The sequence below is a fragment of the Bison bison genome, unplaced genomic scaffold (genome assembly GCF_000754665.1).
Source record: "Bison bison bison isolate TAMUID 2011002044 unplaced genomic scaffold, Bison_UMD1.0 scf7180017864135, whole genome shotgun sequence".
NCBI classification, from domain to species: Eukaryota; Metazoa; Chordata; class Mammalia; order Artiodactyla; family Bovidae; genus Bison; species Bison bison.
Window position 1 is genome coordinate 3,584,105 of NW_011494707.1, and position 25,238 is coordinate 3,609,342.

The 25,238-nt window shown below is 35.4% G+C and overlaps 1 protein-coding gene across 1 annotated transcript in view; it reads right to left on the reverse strand.

Moving 5' to 3' along the window:
- The window catches only part of LOC104988513 (serine/Arginine-related protein 53), a 239,406-nt gene that overhangs the window by 109,594 nt on the left and 104,574 nt on the right, over positions 1–25,238 (reverse strand). The window contains exon 4 of the mRNA XM_010839861.1: positions 20,758–20,931. Coding sequence (XP_010838163.1) covers positions 20,758–20,931 — 174 coding nt within the window. The remainder of the gene's footprint in view (positions 1–20,757; positions 20,932–25,238) is intronic.

Sequence of the window (25,238 nt, forward strand, 5' to 3'; positions counted from 1 at the left end):
ATTAGCGATTTCTACTATAGTTCCATAACAGCAAAGGCAGAATCCATGTTTAGGTGATTACTGTATGTTTTGATTCAGTTATCTGCAGGGTGTCTGCATGGTACTCTAACTATTTAAAGCTAGCAAAAAAAGATTACAGCTCACACTAACTGGATTTTCACAGCTCCCTATCATTCGGCTTGAATTCCTCATGGGCAGATTAAAAGGGCCAAGGCAAACAATAGACTTTTTACAAGGTGGTTATTGAAAAAAAAAAAAAGAAGAAGAAAAAGAAAAGAAAAGAAAAAAGTATCTTTTTTCCTTTATGGTCAAAAAAACCAAAATTATTTAAGGAAGTAGCCACATGAAAACAATGTTAAATGTATAATAGAGTTAAAACTCTGAATGTCACCATATAATAATTCAAAATCAAGAAATAGGATCTGAGAGAACTGTAGTTTTCATTCTGAAATCTGTAACATAGACTATATGAATAGTTATGCTATCAGGAAAATAGAACTGGGAGGACCTAACTTGCTACTATACTGTGGATAAACACACTGAGGCTCAAAATACTTACATGGCATTTCCAAGTCACTTACTGCCAGACCATCAGGTAACTGTAAAAGTATTTCATGTTCTTTTTTTAACTACCTTCTCATTCTCTACTAGTTTTCCATCTTCTCTCACTTTAAAGGATCAAAAGACGTCCCTTGCTGGCTAAGCCCTGGACAAAAAGCCTTCCTTATGTATTACTCTTCTAATCCTTACCCAATTCCTGAAAGTAGTTATGTTTATCACAGCCATTTTATAGATAAAGAAACCAAGGCTTAAGGAGATGCCAAGTGACTTAAAGTGACTTGACCAAGATCATACAGCTAGTAAATGGAAGAGTGTTGTGTGTTTAGTTGCTCAGTCATGTCCGTCTGCCTCTTTGAGACTCCATGGACTAGCCCACCAGGCTCCTATGTCCATGGGATTCTCCAGGCAAGAATACTGGAGTGGGCTGCTGTGTGCTTCTCCAGGGAATATTCCCAACCCAGGGATCGAACCCAGGGATCTCCCACATTGCAGACAGATTCTTTACCATATGAGCCACCAGGGAAGCCCAGTAAATGGAAGAACTGGATTTAAAATCAGGTCAACAATCAGGTCTGAGTTATTAAGTGTTGTGCTACACTTAGCTTCTCTATTAGCTTCTTTTTCTCGATTTCATGGATAAGTCCCATTGGTTTTATACCCTTCCTTCCATTCACCATTCATTCACACAACTCATTCAAACTCCACCATTAAGTGTCTCCACACTACTGTTTAATATTAAATAACTGGTTATTTTCTGAAGCTAAAAGATCAAGATCCAGTAAAATAACAGTCCTTCCTTTTCCACTGCCACTACCTTAACTAAGGCTTTGTCACCACTCTCACCATCACTTACGCTAAGACTCCTCGATGATCTCTGTCTTTAATTCATTCTCCTTAGTGCTGCTTTCCTGACATATTATAAAATGCTTCAAGTCAAAACTCTTTTGGAACCTCCCCTTATATTTCCTTCTTACATTCTTCTTAAGCCAGAATGAACTAAAGATCCCAAAAGGAAAACTGAATTTTAAAATATGTATTTGTACTTGTTTATCATTTTTCTTAAAGAAATTCTAGGAGGACATATAATAAAACTAATGAATGTAATGACTGTATGAGAAGGTAGGAGAGAAGGAATTAGGTGAATGGGGGACAAAGTGGGATAGAGACTCTACTGTATGTATACTTTATATAATGTACAATTTTGAACTATATAAATATATTGCATATTCAAAAAAGATGAAAGGGGAGGAGAGAAAGAAAAAAAAAAGAGAGAGCGAAAGAAACAAAACAAAAAGAAAAATGAACAAAGCTCAATGTCACCCTCTTCTTTCCAGAAAGCACTTCCCACATTTTCTGTCTGACAATAAAACATTAATTTCACTTCAAAAAAAAAAAAAAAACCCAAATAAAAATGGTTTCCCAAATACACTGTGATTCCTCTTGCTTGAATCCTTCTGTTTTTCCCTCTCCTTTTTACTTCCTCATCCATGTTCTTCCAAATGGTCTAGGTATCAACACTTCTGAAAAACCCCAAAATATTTCTCACTTTGGGTTAAGTGTCCTTCTGATATGTTGTCCTAGAATGGTGGACATCTCTCTGATACAGCACTCACATTACACTGTTATCATCAATTTACATGTCTGACTTTCAAACTAGATGGAAGTTTCTTGAGATCAAAGACCATGTCATCCATTTTTGCAATAACCAGTAACTATAATAGTGCCAGACACATTTTAACAGCATCCAAAGTATCCACAGCACAAAGCATTTATTTTTGCTATAGCCTTTGGGTCAGGTCCAAAAGTCATCACAATTTAATCTTGCCATACAGGAAATATTACACTGATCACTACAACCCCAGCCCCGCCACAGGTCGCTCTAGTTTTCAAATTCTAAGTAAAATACTCAAAAAGGTGAAGATATAAAGGAACAGAAAATCTAATACTCCAGGCCAAAACTCTCCTGAGTTCTACACGTACATATTCTCTGCCTGCCTATCTGTCCTCTTCAATGTTCCAAAGGCTTCATACACTCAATACATGCAAAGCAAACTTATGATCTTCTCCCTCATACCATTGCTCTTGCAGTATAACCCATGATTAATAAAAATGTAACATCAACATTTCACTGAACAAATTGGAAGACCACTGATTATCCTTAATATCTTCATCTCTTTTACCAAAATCTTTTCTCAAATAAAATCCATTATTAAGTATATGAATATATCTCAAATTCATCAACTTTTCTATCTCCAGCAACAAACCCTGGTCCAAGCTACTATTACATCTCCCCTAGACTACTGTGCTACTTATCTGGTTTCTTTGCATGCACTCTTACCCTCTGCAATCTGTTTTCCACAATGCAGCTGGAGTGATCTTTTCAAAACACTAATCTGATCACATTATCCATCAGATTAAAACACTTCAAAGGCATCCTGCTAATCTTGAGATAGAGACCAAAATCCTTAACCAGGTTTACAAGGTCCTGCAGAGTCTAGCCCCTATCTGCTTCTCTGGCCTCATCTCACACTGTGCTCTCTCTTGTCTCCATTCTAGTTATTCTGACCATCTTTCAGTCCCTGGTCATATTGGACTGCCTCCCATCCAAGGACATTTGCTAATGTTTCCTCTAACAATAATGTTCTACGTCCATCACTCAAAAATTTCTATTCATCCTTATTTCTTCAGGAAAGTCTACCTGACTCCCTCATCCTCAGTCATATGTCATTTAACACTACGCATCCCTTATCCTTGACACTTATCACTGCTGAAACTTTGTATTTATTTATGTAGTTCATGGCTGCTTTTTTTGCCCAAACAGATTATAAACTCCATAGAGTCAAAACCATAACTGTTCACCATGGGATCTCTAAGACCCTGCTCAAATAAACTGTTGATGAACAAGTAATAGACAGGAGGGAGGGCATCTGTTAGGTAGACATACCTACACTATACTCAATCACCAGCATCCTTGCATACGGAAAAGGTAAAGACTCCATATCAAAGTAACTGATTTAATGAGAGAAGCCTGATAATTATTATTGTTTTTCAGTCACTAAGTTGTATCTGACTCTTTGTGACCCCATGAATTGCAGCACCTCAGGTTTCCCCGTCCTTCACCATCTCCCGGAGTTTACTCAAACTCATGTCTACTGAGTCGGTGGTGCCATCCAGCCATCTCATCCTCTGTTGCCCCCCTCTCCTGCCCTCAGTCTTTCCCAGCATCAGGGTCTTTTCCAGTGAGTCAGCTCTTCGCATCAGGTGGCCAAAGTATTGGAGCTTCAGCTTCAGCATCAGTCCTTCCAACACTCAGGACTGATTTTCTTTAGGATTGACTGGTTTGGTCTCCTTGCAGTCCAAGGGACTCTCAAGAGTCTTCTCCAACACCACAGTTGAAAAGCATCAATTCTTCAGTGCTCAGCCTTTTAGTCCAACTCTTACATCCATACATAACTACTGGGAAAACCATAGCTTTGACTAGACAGACGTTTGTTGGCAAAGTAATGTCTCTCTTTTTTAAATATGCTGTCTAGGCTGGCCATAGCTTTTCATCCAAGGAGCAAGTGTCTTTTAATTTTATGGCTGCAGTCATCATCAGCAGTGATTTTGGAGCCCAAAAAAGTAAGTCTGTCACTGTTTCCATTATTTTCCCATCTATTTGCCATGAAGTGATGAGGCTGGATGCCATGATCTTCGTTTACTGAATGTTGAGTTTTAAGCCAACTTTTTCACTCTCCCCTTTCACTTTCATCAAGAGGCTCTTCAGTTCCTATTCCCTTTCTGCCATAAAGGTGGTGTCATCTGCATAACTGAAGTTATTGATATGTCTCCCGGCAGTCTTGATTCCAGTTTGTGCTTCATCTAGCCTGGCATTTTGCATGATGTACTCTGCATAGAAGTTAAATAAACAGCATGACAATATACAGCCTTGACGTACTCCTTTCCCGATTCAGAACCAGTCTGTTGTTCCATGTCCAGTTCTAACTGTTGCTTCTTGACCTGCACACAGATTTCTCAGGAGGCAGATAAGGTGGTTTGGTATTCCCATCTCTTTCAGAATTTTTCACAGTTTGTTGTGATCCACACAGTCAAAGGCTTTGGCGTAGTCAATAAAACAGAAGTGGATGTTTTTCTGGATCTCTCTTGCTTTTTCTATGATCCAATGGATATTGGCAATTTGATCTCTGCTTCCTTTGCCTTTTCTAAATCCAGCTTGAACATCTGGAAGTTCATGGTTCATGTACTACTGAAGCCTGGCTTAGAGAATTTTGAGCATTACTTTGCTAACATGTGAAATGAGTGCAATTGTGCAGTAGTTTGAACATTCTTTGGTCGTGCCTTTCTTTGGGATTGGAATGAAAACTGACCTTTCCCAGTCCTGTGGCCACTGCTGAATTTTTCAAATTTGCAGGCATATTAAGTGCAGCACTTCAACAGCATCATCTTTTAAGATCTGAAATAGCTCAACTGGAATTCCATCATCTGTGCTAGCTTTGTTCGTAGTGATGCTTCGTAAGGCCCACTTGACTTCAATTCCAGGATTTCTGGCTCTAGGTGAGTGATCACACCATCGTGCTTATCTGAGTCATTAAGATCTTTTTTACATAGTTCTTCAGTATATTCTTTCCACCTTATCTTAATATCTTCTGCTTCTGTTAGGTCCATACCATTTCTGTCCTTTACTGTGTGGTGAATACTTTATACTTTATATTGTGTGGTAAAGATTTTATAAGGCAAGTATTACCTGAATAATGAAACTAGACAAAGAAGAAAAACATCTCTTATGAATACAGACACAAAAATCCTCTATAGAATAGCAGCAAACTGATTTCCACCACCACAAAATGAGGCTTGTCTCAGGAATGCAAAGATGGTTCAATATTCAAAAGTAAATCAGTGTACTCTATCTTATTAACAATCTAAAGAAGAACAAAACCCACATGATTGTGTCAAATGATGCTGGAAATGTATTTGACAAAACTCAGCACCTACTATGAAATACAAAATCCCTAACGAAGTAAGAACTCCTCAACGTGATACAGGATATCAACAAAAATGTAGTGAAAGCATTTCATCATGATGAAAAATTAAATGTTTCCTCCTAAATGTCCTTGCTTGTCATTCTTATTGAAAATAGTACTAGAAGTCCTAATTTGTGCAATAAGGCAAAATAAATAAAGAGTATACAACTTGGAAAGGAAGAAATAAAACTGTCCCTATGACACTCAACTGTGTATATAAGGTGCCCTAAGGACTCTAAAAAAATGCATTTACTAGAACTAATAAACACATTTAGCAATGCTTCAGTTCAGTTCAGTTGCTCAGTCATGTCCAACTCTTAGCGACTCCATGAATTGCAGCACGCCAGGCCTCCCTGTCCATCACCAACTCCCGGAGTTCACCCAAACTCTACAGAATATAAAGTCAGTGTACATGTGCACACACACACATACACACACGTTATACATCAATTTTATATATATATATAATATTTCTACATATTAGAAATGAACAATTAGAAATTGAAATTTTGAAACCAGTATCATTTAAAATAGATCACACCAGGGCTTCCCTGGTAGCTTGGTGGTAATGAATCCGACTGCCAATGCAGGAGACACGGGTTCAATTCCTGCTCAGCGAGGATCTCACATTCTGCAAAGCAACTAAGCCCATGTGCCACCACTATTGAGCCTGTGCTCTAGAGCCCAGGAGCTCCAAATACTGTGCTCATGTTCTGTAACAACTGAAGCCTGCAGGCCCTAGAGTCTGTGCTCCACAGCAAGAGAAGCCACAGCAATGAGAAGCCCATGCACCGCAACTACCTGCAAATAGAGAAAAGCCCATGCAGCAATGAAGATCCAGAACAGTCAAAAATAAATAAATAAATCACTAAATAAATAAATTGAAAAAAAATAGATCACCCCAAAGTGAGATACTTAGGTATAAACCTAAGAAAACATGTACAGAATATATATGTTAAAAACTAAACAGGTTAATAAGAAAAATCAAACCATGTTCATATCAATTCTCTCCAGACTGACCTACAAATTTAACATAAATCCAGCCAAAATTATTTTTTTACTTATAGACAAACTTACACTAACATTTATTTGGAAAATCAAAGGAACTAGAAAAACTAAAACAATTTAAAAAATAAAATTAAAGAAACTACAGCAATTGATTTTAATGACTTACTATAAAGTTATAGTAAACAAGACAGTGTGATACTAGCAAAGGAATAAATAAAAGACTGAAATAGAATAGAGAACACAGAAACAAACTCAGACAAATATGACCAATTGATTTCTGACAAAAGTACAAACGCAATTCAATAAACTGCAGTCTTTTAAATATATTGTGTTGGAACAACTGAATATTTAAACATCCATATGCAACAAACAAAAACCTCAACTTAAGCCTCACAACTTATACAAAAAACAAAACACATTTTTAAAAAAAGCTTCAGAATACATTATAGCCCTAAATGTAAAACATAAAACTATAAAACTTATTGAAAAAAGGGTAGGGGAAAATCTTCATGGCCCAAGGTTGACCAAAGAATTCTTAGATATGCCACCAAAAGCACAGCAAATTAAAGATATAGCCCATAAACTGGACTTCATCAAAATGAAAACTTTTTGCTATGCAAAAAGCATCATCAAGAAAATGAAAATGCAAGTCATAGACTGGAAAAGAAAAATTCACCACACATATACTAGACAAAGGGCTTATATTCAAAATATATAAGAACCCCTTATAATTTAATAATAAAGAATAAAAATGTGAAAATGATCTGCAGAAATACCTCACAGAAGAAATATAAATGACCAATGCACACATCAAAAGATGCTCAACATCACATTTGCAAGTCACAGAGTCTGCAAAGGATTTGTTTGCAAACTATATAAAGACCTCTCAAACTCACCAATAAGAAAAAACAAACAAATTTTAAAATACGTGAAAGAGATGAACAGACACATGGATTGCAAATAAGTACATGAAAAGGTACTTATTGTTATTAGCATTAGGGAAATTCAAATTAAAACCATGACGAGATACCACTACACATCTGTATGAACGGCTGAAATAATAATAAGAGTTAAAATGTCAAGTGCTGCTGAGGATTTGGAGCAATTGCAACTACTGAAGCCCACATGCTCTAGAGCCCATGCTCTACACCAAGGAAGCCACGACAATGAAATAGGCCCATGCACCACAACTAGAGAATAGTCCCCGTTTGCTAGAACTACAGAAAAATCCATGCACCAATGAAGATCCAGCACCGCCAAAAATAAATTATTTTTTAAAAAGGGTTTTTTAAAAAAAAGAATGACATTGTAAAGCAATTATCTTCCAAATTAAAAATATTTTTTTTTAATTTAATGAAAACAAATAGACACACAATACAGAGAATCAACAAAGTCAAAGGCTGGTTGGTTGTAAAAACTAATAAATTCACAACAAGATTAAGAAAAAATGGAAATATAAACAATTGATATCAGGATGGGAAAAGGATTACTACATAATTAATAATATATACAGATAACCTCCAGAGATTATAAAGATTTTTATGTCAAAAATATTGAAGACTTAGAGGGAATGAACAAATTCCTAGAAAAACAAATTTTTTTTAACTTACCAAAACTGACACAAAAAGAAACAGAGATCTGATTAGTCCTATAACTATTAAATAAATTAAATCTTCAAAATAATCTTTTAGGTCAAGGGGCTTCACTTGTGAATTGTTAAACTTCTCTGCAATATAGAAAAAGTATATTCTCCTACTCAACTGATGAGTGGATAATAATTTGTGGTACATCCATAAAACAAAATACTACTCAGCAATATAAAGGAACAAACTAATACATGAACAGCCTAAATATATCTCAAAAGCATTATACTAAGTGAAAGAATCCAGATACAAAAGACTGTATAGTTACTTAGTAAGATCTCGCACAGTTAAATAAGTAAATATTTAAAAGAATTTTTAAAGGCTATATACTGTACGACTCCACTTATGTGATATTGAAAAAAGGTAAAACTTTTCAGTCTGACAAGGACTAGCAGAAGTGGGATAAGGATACTGCACACAGAGAATGAGGAAATTTTTTAAGGTGATGGATACTGTATATTCTGATTATGATTAGAGTTACAGGACTATATATGAGTCAAAGCTCATAAACTTTGACTATAAGTTTATACTTATATGACTATTTATGAGTCAAAGCTCATAAAACTATATATCTTACTGCATGTAAATCACATCTCAGTAAATATATATGACTTAAAGAAAAACCTGATATAGAAATAAAAGTGTACGAAAACTTCCAGAAACAGTATCAGTGGTAAATATTTTAAGCAGACATTGCTTTGATAGTTTCAGAAGCACACATCCTGTGATAAAATATCAATATAACTCCTCTGAGCTTAAGTTAAGCCATAAAAATTTTTCAAATTAACTTTGCAGCAGCAAATTTACTGGACCTAATACTACTGATTGATAGATAAAATCTAACCATTTTCAATTAGAGTAAATAATCTAATAGCTACGTATCAGTTCAAGCAACTGTATATGTATTTATATAAAAGCACTATTTTTGTCTAGACAGCTTTGAACAATGAAAACATATTTTTTCTTCTCTTATTTTTCACCTTTTTTTGTGGATTTTGGGTGGATTTAATTCCAAGTAATCACAACAATGGAGAAGGAAGCGGCCAACCCACTCCAGTATTCTTAGCATGCTATAGTCCATGGGGTGGCAAAGAGTCAGACACGATTTAGTGACTAAACAACAAACAACAGTCACAATATAAGTTTTACCTCTCATTTATTCCAAATCTATCACTTCAAAATCGGACACCTACCAGTTTCTTTTTCTAATGTAGAATGCTCTCCTTTATCTTTCTCAAGAAAAAGCAGCTAAGACTGCAACATGGCAACCAAATTGATTTTCATGGTCTACTTCCAGGTGGCCTGTCACAGGCTGGCATATTCACAGGGGCCAAAGGCTGCTGTTTCAAAACCTCCTCTTGGAGTTCAGAAAGAATTAAAACAGCAGCACTCATTGTTGTATTTTCCTAACTGTACCTGCTGTGTTAGCGATCATCACATACATACTAGTTTTTATAAAGTGTCTATACCCACAAGATCCAACCTCTGAGGCTCATCCCAATCTTCCTATAGTTAGACACTATCTCAGAACCTAAGGACCATATCCTGAGCACTAAATGAAAAGTATTAACCCCAAACACCATCTGCAGTCTTTCTTTTATTATATACTTCCAATGCCTTGAAATCTAAGATAGGTTAAACATGGATGGAGTGCATACAACTTACTCTGCTTCAGTGGAAAATTGTACCCCATAACTACATCTATCCAAAGAGATTATTCCTATCACCTGTCTACACATATTCTATTTACTAGGATATTAAAAACATTTAAACCAACCATCTTAAAACTGACCTAGATATCCATATTAAAATATAAAAAAAATCTTCATGTAGAAATCTTCTCTGCTTGTGCTGACCGAGACTTAACAATATGACAGCCACATAGTATTATGGTGTATTCCAACCTATTCTATTTTGAAGATTCCATTCCAATGATCACTAGACTGGGAAGAAAGTCTATGAGAAATGGATAAACTAGATCCTTTTTTTAAAAAAAAAAATATTGAACAGATTGCTTCTATTCAGATTAGCATCCTTCAAATCTGAGACACCCAAGGTGCTTTACAATGAGGTATAAATTAGAAGCATAATGAGTAATTATAAGCAACAGCTTAGCTTTTAGGGGAACTGCCTGTTTACTTAGAAAAGACTTGGCTGGCAGTCCAAGTTTATTCCCTCTACATCCCTCTAACAATAGTGTAGAATATTTAGCTTACAAAGCTATACATAACTAACTAAAGGCAAACACCAAGGCCTTCAGTAAAAGTTCCTTATGGAATGGTATATTTAACTCTAGTAGTTTGCTCTAGTAGTTTACATGGTTAATATACTAATCAGCAGAGTAGGTGATACCAATTAAGATCCTGAAATAAATTATACTAGGCAAGAAGAGTCATCAATGAGGACTGGAATTTTAATCAGTATTTAAAATATAAATCCTAGAAGTGACATTCAGTTTTTTAGATGACTGATGCTAAATGATATTGATTGCAGCATGATTGATAACAAAGTACAGAAAAGGATAGAGGAAGTTCTGTGGACTTCTTTAAAAATGTAGTTGAGAGGCTTTGATGGAAGTCACATATGTTTATGTGTGTGCACATGCACACTTAAACCAGGCATGGAGTGGTAGGGGGAAAAGTTGGTTATTTTCTTAATAACAAAAATTCAATTTTATCATTTTTACATACTTAAAGCTAGATTTTATAACCCAGAAACAACTTCTAAAACCATTTATTTATACATTCTACAAATATTTCAGTACTTGTTATAATCCAAGTAAATATAAATATAATAAATAAGATATATATAATCTGGCAATTACAAGATTTTATAGTTACAAAGGTCTCTGTTCAGATTAGGTATAGATACTGTGGGTGCTAACTGCATATCTATTTAGCACCTCATGAGAGGCAAGAAATACTTTATAAAGGATGTGATCCCTAAAATGAGACAAAAAGATCATTGGAATGGACAACATTAAAGAAAGAGTTTTTAAGGCTGAGGGAATATTTCTTTAAAAAGACACAAAGGTAAGAAAAAAGAATGATAGTTGAAAAACTGGTAATCACAGGAATCAATAGTTAAATTCATATTATTAATAAAAAATAAAATAACTACGATTTAGTAAAACCTTAATACATAGATAGTCTCTTACACACAATGCTTCTAATATTTACAGCTTTTCAACTATCATTACCCCAATTTTGGGCTTCCCACGTGTGCAACGGTAAAGAATCTGCTTGCCAGTGCAGGAGTTGCAGGTTCGATCCCTGGGTTGGGACAATCCCCTGGAGAAGGGAATGGCAACCCACTCCAGTATTCTTGCCTGAGAAATCCCATGGACAGAGGAACCTGGCAGGCTACAGTCCATGGGGTCACAAAGAGTTAGACATAACTGAGCACAGCACAGCATAGTCGTTTTACAGAAGAAATTTAAAAGTTAAAGAGAATAACTTGTCTTGTTAGGAAAAAAATTTTAAATGATTTGAGATGACCAAAAAAGATGACTGGGTGTTTTGTCGAGGGTGCCTTTTCAAGTTACCACCACCTTTCTGTGTCCCATATCTGAAGTATTTTTAAATTCCACAAATTACAGATAGTTGATAACAATGCAAATTACTATTTTCCATAGATACTCAAATGATTTGTCCAGTGGAGTTAAAACTGGTTTCCCTCCTCATGTGGAAAAAGGCAATTTAGAATCAATCAAGCAAGATCATGTCAGGCAAGCTTGTTCTCTGGATTTTCCTTTGAGTTCTTTGTAACAACTTTTGGGGTTCCCTTATTAGCTAACGAGTTAAACAACAGCTTTGGCATGGGTTTATGTATATGTTTATGAATCATGATATAAACTTAAAAAAAAAATCCTTTAATAGATCCAAAGAAAAATAAGTCAGAATTTGAAGGTTTGTGTGGATTCTACATAGTTGCAAAGACAAAGTTCCTTCCATCACACACAACTCATTACTTCTCTCCTTTTAATCTTGAATGTTAAAGATTTTTGTAATACCTCTTGTAAAGGGTCTCACCAATTTATATTCCATGTGATAAAACATATTAAAAAGTACAGCTTGAGGCTACTTTCACTTTTACCAATTCTTCACATAATTATAATTCCTCAGCTTCTAATGGAATGAAAAAGGAAAATATGTATCTCCTCTCATTCCAAGGCTTTTCACAGCCAAACCACCACAAAAAACAAAGACTGAGCTTACAATTCATGGCATTTAATGCTCTATCAGGTATAATTCATGTCAAATTCCACTGGACAAACTCTGAGATAATTAAAGTGTACTAATATGATGAATAAGAGAAAGGTGGTGACCTGGGGGAGAACTTATGAAACCAATGTCTCCTGCTCTTGTTGATTATTCTTTTTGTTATGATGGATTTCCTTTCTCGATCTCACCTTTTTGAAAAATTAGACTGTTCCTGTTGAACAAAACTATTCAATAATACCTGGTGACAAATATTCAAATCCACATAACAGAAGTTAGGTGGTAAATTTCACTGTCATATAAAATACTCTTAAAAACATAATGAGCCACTGTTATGGCATTCATTCAGTTCATAAGTAAATTGTAAAAGCTTTAAAAAGGAAGAAAAATCCAGCCACACACTTTAAAGATGTTATTTGTTTATCTGTTTAACAAAACTGACAGTACGAAGCTTCTTTTGCATGTTACAATGACATGTGTTAAAGGTATATTTCCTTCGAACCATTTACCCTTCGCCACTGGTGAAAGGCAACAAGATCTCTTTACAAAGTCTCGTCTTTTTCAATAAATTTTGCATGAAAACATGTTATCCTGGCACAAAGTTGCCTGCTGTCACATCCGAAGTGTAATAAATGTTTAATGAAAACAACACCACACAGCTTGGTGTCAGACAACAGCTATCACACAGACCTCCTTTGATCCAAACAGACACTTAAAAGGAGTTCTAAGCACACTCTGCACCACAGAACTCTATAACCTATATGCAAATAGGGGTAAATTAGCATAAATGACTTCCTGCTGCATAAAGAAATAAGAGGTAAAGAAAAATATGACAGCCTCTAAGAGTATGTAACTGCTGTCAAACTCAAGTCCAGCATTCCCAAACCACTTCCAACATCTTCTGCCAAACACTAGGTAGGAAAAACCTCATCAACAGGAATTTAACACATGAAATTCTACAACTGAAGATAGGAATATTGCTAAGTTCAAAGCCATATCTTTAACACAGAGTATGACTACTACTTGATACTAAACTTGTAAAACTAATTCTAACACTTTTTAATTATCAATACCCACATTTTATAGAAGAATAAATTAAAGTTCACAGAAAATAAATTGTCTTGTAGGGGAAAAAATTGTGGAAGATTTAAAACGAGCATTAATTCTAATTTCTGCAATTTAACTTTCCCAGAATCTAAACCCTTTAGCATACTTTTTTTTTAAGATGTACTATTCATAAAGGCTGGGCTTCCCTTATGGCTCAGCTGGTAAAGAATCTGCCTCCAATGCAGGAGACCTGGGTTCAATCCCTGGGTTGGGAAGATCTCCTGGAGAAGGGAAAGGGTACCCAATCCAGTATTCTGGCCTGGAGAATTCCATGGACTGTACAGTCCATGGGGTCACAAAGAGTTGATGTCACTGAGTGACTTTCACTTTCATTCATAATGGCTACATGTTCAAAAGTAGCAATTCCCATGAACAAAAAGTATATGCTGCCTCTGTTGATATACTTTCTGTGTTTTTAGTATATAAAAATATACCTAAAATAATTTTAATACAAGCAATATAACTTCTAATTACATTGCACAGTCAACTCTTCAGTGGAAGATTTTACATATAGGCCATGGGCTATAACCAAAGCCTAATTTCACTGCTATCCCTGTGACTTCTAGATATATTTTCAAAGAGACTTAAAGAACACAAGTGATTTAGTGGGAGTCACATTTAAGAAATTATATTTAAATACATCCATCTCACATTACCCACCAAAAAGCACTGCTGCAGTGCATTCTGTATATCCAGAGGGAAAGTCTTACCTCTCTTAAAAGTAGAAAGCTTCAGAAAGTTATACAAAGGAAAAAGTTATCAACTCAAGTGTTTGGGAAAACTATTCCAGAAGTTCTTGATGGGCACATTTCTGAGAAGAGCATTTATCTACTGAAAAGCTAATGAGGGAATAGAAAAAGTGAAAAGCTTTCACAGTAGTGTCTCATAAAGGAAAATACATTAGGTTCCTGATGAATCCTAAAGTTATTCAAATTAAGAAAGCATTGTACTAGGCAATAAATGGTTTAAACCAAATTTTCTCAGCTAGTGATTTAAAATCATGATTGAAAATAAACTAAAATCAATGGCGATGGCACCCCACTCCAGTACCCTTGCCTGGAAAATCCCATGGATGGAGGAGCCTGGTAGGCTGCAGTCCATGGGATCGCAAAGAGTCGGACACAACTGAGTGACTTCACTTTCACTTTTCACTTTGATACATTGGAGAAGGAAATGGCAACCCACTTCAGTGTTCTTGCCTGGAGAATTCCAGGGATGGGGGAGACTGGTGGGCTGCCATCTATGAGGTCGCACAGAGTCGGACACAACTGAAGCGACTTAGCTGCAGCAGTAGCAGCATTCAAAATCTACTCTTAAGGATGGCAGTATGATATAAAATCAATAGTGGTATGTCACTGGAAGTATTCACATTTATTAACAACTAATTTTCAAAGAAGTCTATAAAGATGTTTTATAGTGGTTGACTATACTTTTCCCTAGGAGAAGGCAATGGCAACCCACTCCAGTACTCTTGCCTGGAAAATCCCATGGGCGGAGGAGCCTGGTAGGCTGCAGTCCATGGGGTCGCTAAGAGTCGGACACGACTGAGTGACTTCACTTTTCACTTTCATGCATTGGAGAAGGAAATGGTAACCCACTCCAGTGTTCTTGCCTGGAGAATCCCAGGGACGGGGGAGCCTGGTGGGCTGCTGTCTCTGGGGTCGCACAGAGTCGGACATGACTGAAGCGACTTAGCAGCAGCATACTTTTCCCTGGTGGCTCAGACAGTAAAGAATCCACCTGCAATACATGAGACCTGGGTTCAATCCCTGGGATGGGAAGATCCCCTGGAGGAAGGCATAGCAACCCACTCCACTATTCTTGCCTGGAGAATCCCCATTGACAGAGGAGCCCAGCGGGCTGTAGTCAATGGGGTTGCAAAGAGTCAAACACGATTGTACAACTAAGCACGTACTTTTTGGAGGTTGAATAAAGTGTTTCTAGAAAAGGCTCAAATGGGATATACAATTTAAGTCAGAAGACTTAAATGGGATATACAATGTTCACATCATCAAACCAAGTTATAACTATAATATGCCATGGAAAGTTTCATATTTCTAATTTTTGACTCTCAATAAAAGTTTGCTTAACAAAATGGTATTGTTAGGTGTTCAATTTCAATTTAATAACTCTATTATTACTAAAATTTATTTTCATATTGCAAAGACATGTCCTCATAAAAGAAATATAATCATCTAATGATACAATAAATATTTGTTCTAAAAAATTTGGGGGGGGGGAACTTATATAAACAAATAAAATCTGCATCAATATTTTAAAAATTAAATATTCCTAGAAATCAAGTTTTAAAAATATAAAACATTAAAAATTAAAGTCATGAAACTTTCTTGATAAAATCTAAGACAAGGCTTGGTTAGTATCTTTCCTGTATTAATTTTTTACTCACTATTGTAAAGAAAGGCACCTTTTAATCCCTACAAACACCTGATATCCTCCTAGTTTATATCAGGTCTCCGTTCTTCAGCAAATTAATAAAATGAATAGATCAATTTATGATATTATAAGATAAATCCTAATAAAAACCATTAAAATTCCCCAGAAATTTCCAGAACTTGTACTCAACTAGCTGCTATTTTTAAAAGGTTTTTTAGAATTTTCCTATTATTTTTTCCAATTTATAAAATACTCCTTTACCCATTATTGTACTTACTCTCCTTTGCTTTCTACTTCATAAATGTCCACTTTATGTCCTACCAATATTTGTAAATATTTGTATTCTCAAACTGGTTCGATGAAAACAAAGATTGTTATGCATAAAGAAGCAGAATCACATGAGCTGTTATTTTCTCTTATATGAGGAAGCATGTAGGGTTATTTAGTACAAGCTAAAATCCTTGTTCCTGAGTTATACAATCACAATGAGCTGATACATAAGTCCTAATTCAATCATTTGTGAATCTTTTTTCCTTTCTCTCCACCTACACATGTTCCTTAAATCAAATTTCAAAGATCCAATGAAACCATCACAAAAATACATTTAATTAAGGCCTAAAAATTTTTGTGGTTTTATTAATATAATGAAAAATAACTTCAAATAAACAGATGAAATGCTAATGTGGGAAAGTACAGAAGAAAGGCAGAAAAGGAATTAATCTTTTACTAATAACAGATATCCAACCCAATCAGAGAAAAATAAGGCACAGAAGATTCTTTCAGTTTTCTTTCAGCTACTTCCTACGAAAGTTTAAGCAACAGCATATCACTTGAACTCAAACACTACAGATCATCATCAATAACTATGGGTTGTGTGCTATTAAGAGTCAGGATACTATTGTCAGTGAAACTGAATTAGAAGCCTAGCTCTGCCATTTATTTACAAGTCCTATGATCACAAGTCTTCATCTGTATAAAAGGGATAATAAAAGCACATATTTCATTAGGTTATTATGAAAATTAAATGAGACACTATATGTCTAGCAAAACTTCTGACACTTAGAAAATATATTTAAAATGTTAGATGCTTATTATAATATCCACAGTAAGTAAAGCATTTTGTTCATGTAGACCTCATCATAAAATTACTTGAATTTCACTGGCTTCTCACTGCCTGTAGAATTAACTCTAATATCCTTAATATAACATGTAAAGTGAAAGTGAAAGCTGCACAGTCGTGGACTTATTGTGATCCCATGGACTGTAGCCTACCAGATTCCTCTGTCCATGAATTCTCCAGGGAAGAATACTGGATTGGGTAGCCTGTTCCCTTCTCCAGGGATCTTCCCAACCCAGGGATCAAACCCAGGTCTCCCACATTGCAGGTGGATTCTTTATCGTCTGAGCCACCAGGGAAGCCCAAGAATATTGGAGTCAGTAGCCTATCCCTTCTCCAGCAGATGTTCCCAGCCCAGGAATCAAACCAGGGTCTCCTGTGTTGCAGGTGGATACTTCACCAGCTGAGCTACGAGGGGAGCTCCACAACATATAACCTCTCATCATTATTACTCTTCTATAAACCAACCCCATTAGACTTCAGTTCTTCAAGTATGCCATACCCACTTTGCCTTCCTCCAAGTATCAATATTTCCACATGAAGTTCATTTTGCATACAACATTCTATGCCATTTTCTCCTTCCTTCAAATAATAAAAATCTCATCTTCAAGAGCCCATCCTAACATGCTGACTAATCTAGGTTGACTAGTTTAATGTTCATGAAAATACCTTGCAACTAGAATATGTCAAGACTGAAGATGAAACCCAGTGTGCTGAGACTGGCCTGTTGGAAAAATAACAAGGGTCCAGGTCTGCTTACCTCCAAACTGTTAGTTATATTAGCAATAAATATACTTATCGTTTAAGCCAGAGATTGACAAACTACAGCCCTTGGGCAAATCTAGCCAGCTGCCCATTTTAAAAAATAAAGTTTTGTTGGAATTTAGCTATGCCATTCATTTAGTATTATCTATGGCTGCTTTCATGTTAAAAGAGCAGAGTTTAGTAGTTGCAACAGAGACATAAGGCCCAGGAAGCCTAAGTTATTTACTATCTAGCTCTGCAAAAAAGCTTCCTGCCTTTGGTTTAAGCTACATTTAGTTAGGTTTTGTTACTCGTAGCCAGAAGTATCCTAACCCGCACGAGTTAGTTTCCTTTTGAAACATTCATCTGATTTCACTGCAATAATTTATATATCTTCCTTTCTATATATGCTTATTTTGCCACCTGCATGAAATCTCTCAGTAGGATTGGGCAGCCATTATGTACCGATTACTTAACATACACATGACAAATAGAAGGCATTCAAATATTGTTGATAGAACAAGTGAACAAATGAATGAGTCAGTGTATCTGATCCATAACCAATAAATATTTATTAACAAATATGTACATTAGGTATTCTGAGTGAGACAAGAGACCATACAACAGCATGCTCTGCCCTAAATGGTTTAAAAATCAGGTTTACAGACTTCCCTGGTGGTCCAGCAGTTCAGATTCTGCATTTCTAATGCAGGGGGCATGAATTCAATCCCTACTCAGGGAACTAAAATTACACACAGCACACTGCAGCCAAAACACGAATAAAATAAAATAAAATAGTCTATTTAAAAGAGAAAGAAAAATCAGGTTTAGGAAATAAACTTGAAAGCTGTAGAAAACAAATATGTAAGTTATTTCTGAAGCAAAACAGGGGGCATTGTCACATGTAAGTACTACCATACTAAATGTATATATCAATGATAGCCCCACTAAATCCTGATTTTAGATCATACCAAAGGGTATGAATTTGTGTGTACTTAGCACTAACTAGAAGGAAGGGCACACTGACATAATACCACCCTGTCCTATGGGCCACTAAAACCATGAAGGTGACTGAATCAGGCTATTCACTGCTTTCTGGCATCCATACTCAGGGCCCTTCAACTGACACCTCATGTTTTGACCCTGTTCATTACCTTTGTTGAGATTTAAGAAATAATGACAAATACGATATTATTATCTTATAAACCTGTCATCCAGGAATGAGTCCCTTGAACACAACAAGCTCTCAGTGATCAAAGAATCTAACCTGTACAGCTGGCCCTTCAAGATTACTGTCACCATATGAGACCCTTTCCTGAAACTACCCAACCTCCTTATTTATTTATGCTCTGGCTTCTCTTACCTTTAAAATGCCCCATATAATACTTTATGTAATATCAACTTTATTCTAAAAATGTAAAACTTGATGAGGTAGAAAGCAAAGATTTAATGACCAGTAAAAATCATAGTCACATCACATAATCATAGTCACGTAATATCTAAAGCATAAACCAAAATGAGGAGGGGAAAAAAGGAACAAGGGGCAAGGCATTTCCTTGACTGACATAATTTATTTGTCCTCTTAGTCCATATTTCCAGTCTTAGAAACTTACTCTACACACTCTCTTCTAATCTATCATTCTTCTGACTTTTACCCCTTATCAATATATTTCCCCCATACCCTCTCTGATCCTTATTTCTTTCCAGCTCTGGCTAAGTTAGCCTCCCTATCTTTAAAGCCAGATATCCAACCCTATCTCCTCTAATATTCAACAATCCTTAAAACTAGAAAAGATAGAACTCAGGATTTTATAGGGCAGTGACTGCTCAATGTGCATTAATGGCTGCAGGGTGATCAGGGAAAAGAAAGTCACATAATAATGTAACACGTTCCCAAAATCCACTACAAATGGATCATTTCAAAGAATACATAAAAGCCAATAATCCAGGCAGTTTTATATAGGATCACTGTAAATCTGGATAAAAATAAGCATACAGACAACTGTGAAAAAGAAAGGGATGGGAAGAGTTCCATATCCTTCAATAAACTTAATTCTTTACAGAATCAAGATCTCAAGGAATCATATCGAAGATCTTGGTAAGCTCTTCAATTTAACACTGAAAAGTGACACACTAAAAGACAAAATACTTGTACTGAAGTATTAAAGTGAACATATATAGGGTGTTGAAAGAATGACAAAAGAGCACAAATTCTAAAATGCTCTACTTCACAGAATAAAAGACCCCAATGTCATTTTGGAAAAACAAATAAGAAGCTATAATTTAAGCTAATAAAGATTTCGTTTCATTTTAACATCTTCTAATTAAACAAACAGTTTTGGGTGGACTTCAACATCCAAAAATTCAAACAAAACATTCAAACATCCAAACAAAATTAGAACAACTGTTTTAATGAAAACAATTCCAGAAAAAATAAACTCTGGGTCTCATATGCACATACACTCACCTAACACACACATACATCTTTATATTAATGAAGTCCTCATTCTACATTGAAAGAAGTCTTAGCCAATAGTAAATCATGTAGTTCCCTCCCTTATTGTTTTTATTTTTCCCTAAGAGTTTTACAATAAGCTAATATACATCTTCAATAGTAAGTAATCTTCAAATTTTAAGTATCATATTCATGATGAGGAAAATGGAACTTCTCTAACAAATTATGTAAATTTTCCTTTACTGACATAATAAGTTTTGACAGTACAATTTATTTCTAAGATTTATTTTATAAATATTAAATGAAAACAGGAATAGAAAGGAAGTATGTAAAAATTTGAGATAAGTATTTTAACTTATCTTTTCTTCTTTTTCCATTACATTCTCCTCTCTTTTCCATCTAAGAAAGACATCAGAAGATGAAAATACATTTGATTGCTGCTATGGAATCACTGAGTCACCATTGCTTTAGATTCACTTCAACTTACCCACGTTTGATGTTGTGTAATTCCTTGTCCTTGCCTTTATCCTTTTCCTTTTCTCTTTTCTCCTTATCTCTGCCTTTACGTCGTTCTCTATCCCGAGACCGACTACGTGTTCTTCTGTGACTTGACCTTTCACTGCTTCGACTATGGGAACGTGGCCGAGGTCTTGATCGGGACCTATGGTAAGTAGATTTCATTAAATACATTGAGAATATAATTTGTATTATGAAATAAAATTTTTTTAACTGTCTGAAAGAAAAGGATTTAGTTTTAATTAAGGATTCAGTTAACTGTGTGAAGTGAGCATCTAAAGATGATTCTTTATGAATAAGCATATGTGAGGGAAACATAGGGTGCCAACTTTACAAAAATATAAGGTTTAGTCAAAGAGTGTTTGTTCAGGTGTTCACAGGACCCTGTTGGCATAATGGATACAAATCTGCCTGCCAACATAAGGGTATGTGTTTGACCCCTGGTCCAGGAAGACCCCACAAGCCTTAGAACAACTGAGACTGTGCACTACAACTACTGAGCCCGCACTTTAGAGTCCATGAGCCGCAGCTACTGAGCCTGCCCACCTAAAGCCCATGCTCTGCAACAAAAGAAGCCACTGCAATGACAAGTCTGTGTACCACAGCTAGACAGCAACCTCAGCTCTCTGCAACTAAAGAAGAGCCCACACACAACAATGAAGACCCAGTGCAGCCAGTAAATAAATAAATAAATAGAAAAAAACAAAAGTGCGCCAGCCTTGTAGTACTACAACCAGCTTTTAAAAAAGTGTTTGTTTAGTCAAAAAAGTCTTAAAGTTCAAATCAAGTCTTCAATGCTGAAATCTCTTCAACATAAAATAACAAATCTAAATGGATCTATTCTAATCCCCAAGAATTAGGATCTTCCCCATCCCTACGAACTCTGCTTCTATTAATATATTGATTCAACATAATTTCCTGTATTAGTTACACTAAAACTATTCTTCTATATAATCCAGCTTTTCTTTCATTAAATGGAGGACAATATTAGGTCGGATATATTATATGCCTTTAAAAAGTAAATATTTTTAAATCTGCCCTATAGTACTGACAAAAAAGTCTCTAACAGATTGATGATCCTACAGACATTATAAAAAACTGTCTGAAGTCACTGAACAGTGACTGAAAGAAGGCAATGACCTATAAAAGGGAAAAAAATCTTACTATTTAAACATGTTGCTGATTTATTTAACATATTTCAAACAATTAGGTTATGGACCAAAAATAATGAGCAATGACAATACTTGGAAAAAAGAAACAACAATAAAAAAGATTGTTATTTTATGAGTTCCTTTTCTGAGGACAAGCCTAAGTCTGTGCCATGCAGAACAGCTAAAACTCCAACAGAGAACTTTAAAATTTATGGTCTAAAAAACTAGAACAAAGACCCAGGAAAATCATCACCAATTGAAAATTAAAGGGGAATCTTGGAAAAAGAGTCAGGAGAGCTAAAAATTGTAGCTGTAAATGCTATTCAGACCTCTGGCTGAACCTTAACTTAGATCATGCAGGAGGGGCAGACTCCAAACAGCTAAGGAAGAAAGAACTGAACTAAATTTTTAACTGCCCATAGAGAGACTAAATCATCTAATACACATTAATGAATTCATTTAATTTTCTGCTTTAAAAAAAGGTAAACAAAAAAGGTTATATTCTTCAGAGGAATATAATAGAGTCCATAATATTCAAAACATGACATTCATCGTGTCCATGATAAAATTCAAAATTACTAGATATACAATGAACATGAGAAATATAACAAAAGATGAGATGAGATGAGTCAGATATTGAATTAGCAGGCAAGGATTTTAAAGTAGTAGGTATAACTATGTTTGTCCTGAATATAAAGCTAAGAAATTTTAGAAGAAAAATAAGAAAGTAAAAAAATTCTGTAACTGAAACAATACAATACATGAAATTAATATTATACTAAAAGAGACCAGAAACAGGCTGGTAGCAACAGAGGGAGAAAAAAGCTCTGTGTATTTGAAAATAAATAAATTGAAATTATCCAATCTGAAGAACTAAGAGGAAAAAAGATTGTTAAATGAAAAGAAAAACAGATCTTCTGTAATCTCTGTGACAATATTCAAATGTATAACATGTTTATTTAAACTCAGAAGTAGAGAAGTAGAGAAAATAATGAGATAGAAATCAATGTTTTTTTAAAGTGGTGGCTAAAATTTCCCCAGATTCAGTGAATAAAAAATTTACAGGGACTTCCCTGGTGGTTCAGTGGTTGAGAATCCACCCCTGTAATGCAGAGGATGTGGGTTCAATCCCTGATTAGAGAACTGAGATCCCACATGCCTTGGAGCAACTGAGTCCTTTAACCACAACTAAAGAGCCCATGTGCCACAATGAAAGATTCTGTGTGATGCAACGAAGATCCTACCTGCCACAACTAAGATGCAGCCAAATAAATAAAATATTTTTTTAACTTACAGTCAAGAAGTTTAATGAACTCCAGAATAAATGTGAAGACCATGACTAGTAATACCATAGTAAAGCTCATGAAAACTAAAGATAAAGCAAAATCTTGAAAATAGAGAAAAACTGACACATTACATACAAGAGAACAATACATGAATTATCACTGGCTTCTCACAGAAACAATTAAGATCAGAAGACGTGGAACAAAATTCTTAACGTGGTGAAGGGGGTGGGGGAAACCAAACTGGAATTTTATACCCAGCAAAAATATCCCTCAAAAAATAAAAGTAAATCAAAGGCATTTTTGAGATAAAGGAAAAGTAAATCATAATCATCAACAGTTAATAATGTACATTACAGTCTGTATTCAAGAGATTTCTTCAGGCTAAACAGAATTATAAATGGTGGAAACTTGGGCCTTTAGAAAGGAAATAAAGGCCACTAGAAATGGTAAATCTAAGGGTAAATTAAAAAAGTACTTCCCTTAATTTAGTTAAAATACATATGTACTTAAAGTAAAACAGTGTTTTACTATAGGGTTTATAATTAAAGTAGATATAATGCATGTAATCTCTAAAGAATAAATAATGGGGCAGGTAAATGAACATATACAGTTAGAAAGTTTTTACATTTCACATGAACAGTGAAATACTAACTCTAAGTACACTGAAATGGTAAGGGTATATATGTAATCCTTACATTGACCATTTATAGGAGAAAAAAAAAGGAGGAGGAAGAGGAACAAAATACAAAGAAGTAAAGCTAAAAACCCAAACGATGAACCACAAGAGATTTCTTTAAAAATATTCATTAACCCAAAAGGAGGCTGAAAAGGCTCCCATGTCTTTCCATAAGACTTTCAAGATTAAGCAATTCCTGACCAAAAAACAAAAGCAGAGTTGTTCCATTCTCCAATAGATTCGGATGAAAACAAGTAATAAATCAAGTATAACTCCAAGATGAGACACTGGAGAAGAATCAAGCTGGGTCTATATGAAATCACACAAGAGATGGCACAAAGTCGCTTACATCCTACCATATCACTCTGAAAGTGTCACTACCAACTGGACAGTCGGATGAGTCTTATTGGGAAAATGATTTTTCTCTGTTTCTATAGTTTTGCACTAGCAGGTTGGTTTGGTAAAAAATACCTTTTGCTTGAGAAGGGAAAAAAAGCCAGAGTTTGCCCAAATAAATTAAAAAGCAACATAAAACTATAAACTATCAACAAGATAATGTACTTTTTTCCATTAAAAATTTTTTTTTTATTTTATATTCAGTTCAGTTCAGTCACTCAGTCGTGTCCGACCCTTTGCTACCCCATGAATCGCAGCACGCCAGGCCTCCCTGTCCATCACCAACTCCTGGAGTTCACTCAGACTCACATCCATCGAGTCGGTGATGCCATCCAGCCATCTCATCCTCTGTCGTCCCCTTCTCCTCCTGCCCCCAATCCCTCCCAGCATCAGTCTTTTCCAGTGAGTCAACTCTTCTCATGAGGTGGCCAAAGGACTGGAGTTTCAGCTTTAGCATCATTCCTTCCAAAGAAATCCCAGGGCTGATCTCCTTCAGAATGGACTGGTTGGATCTCCTTGCAGTCCAAGGGACTCTCAAGAGTCTTCTCCAACACCACAGTTCAAAAGCATCAATTCTTCAGCGCTCAGCCTTCTTCACAGTCCAACTCTCACATTAGAGAATAGTTAATTAACAATGTTGTGTTAGTTTCAGGTGTACAGCAAAGTGATTCAGTTATACATATACATGTATTTTTTTTTTCAAATGTTTTTCCCATTTAGGTTATCACAGAGTATTGTGTAGAGTTCCCTGTGCTATACAATAAGTCCTTGATGATTAAGATATGCACTAAATATAGATAAATCATGTAAACACAGAACAGCTGGAATGAATACATTAATATCAAATAAACTAAACTATCACCCTAGACACTAAGAAACTAACTTATCACCCCAATTAAAAAATGGATACTTCATGATGATCAAATGGTCGATTCATAAGTAT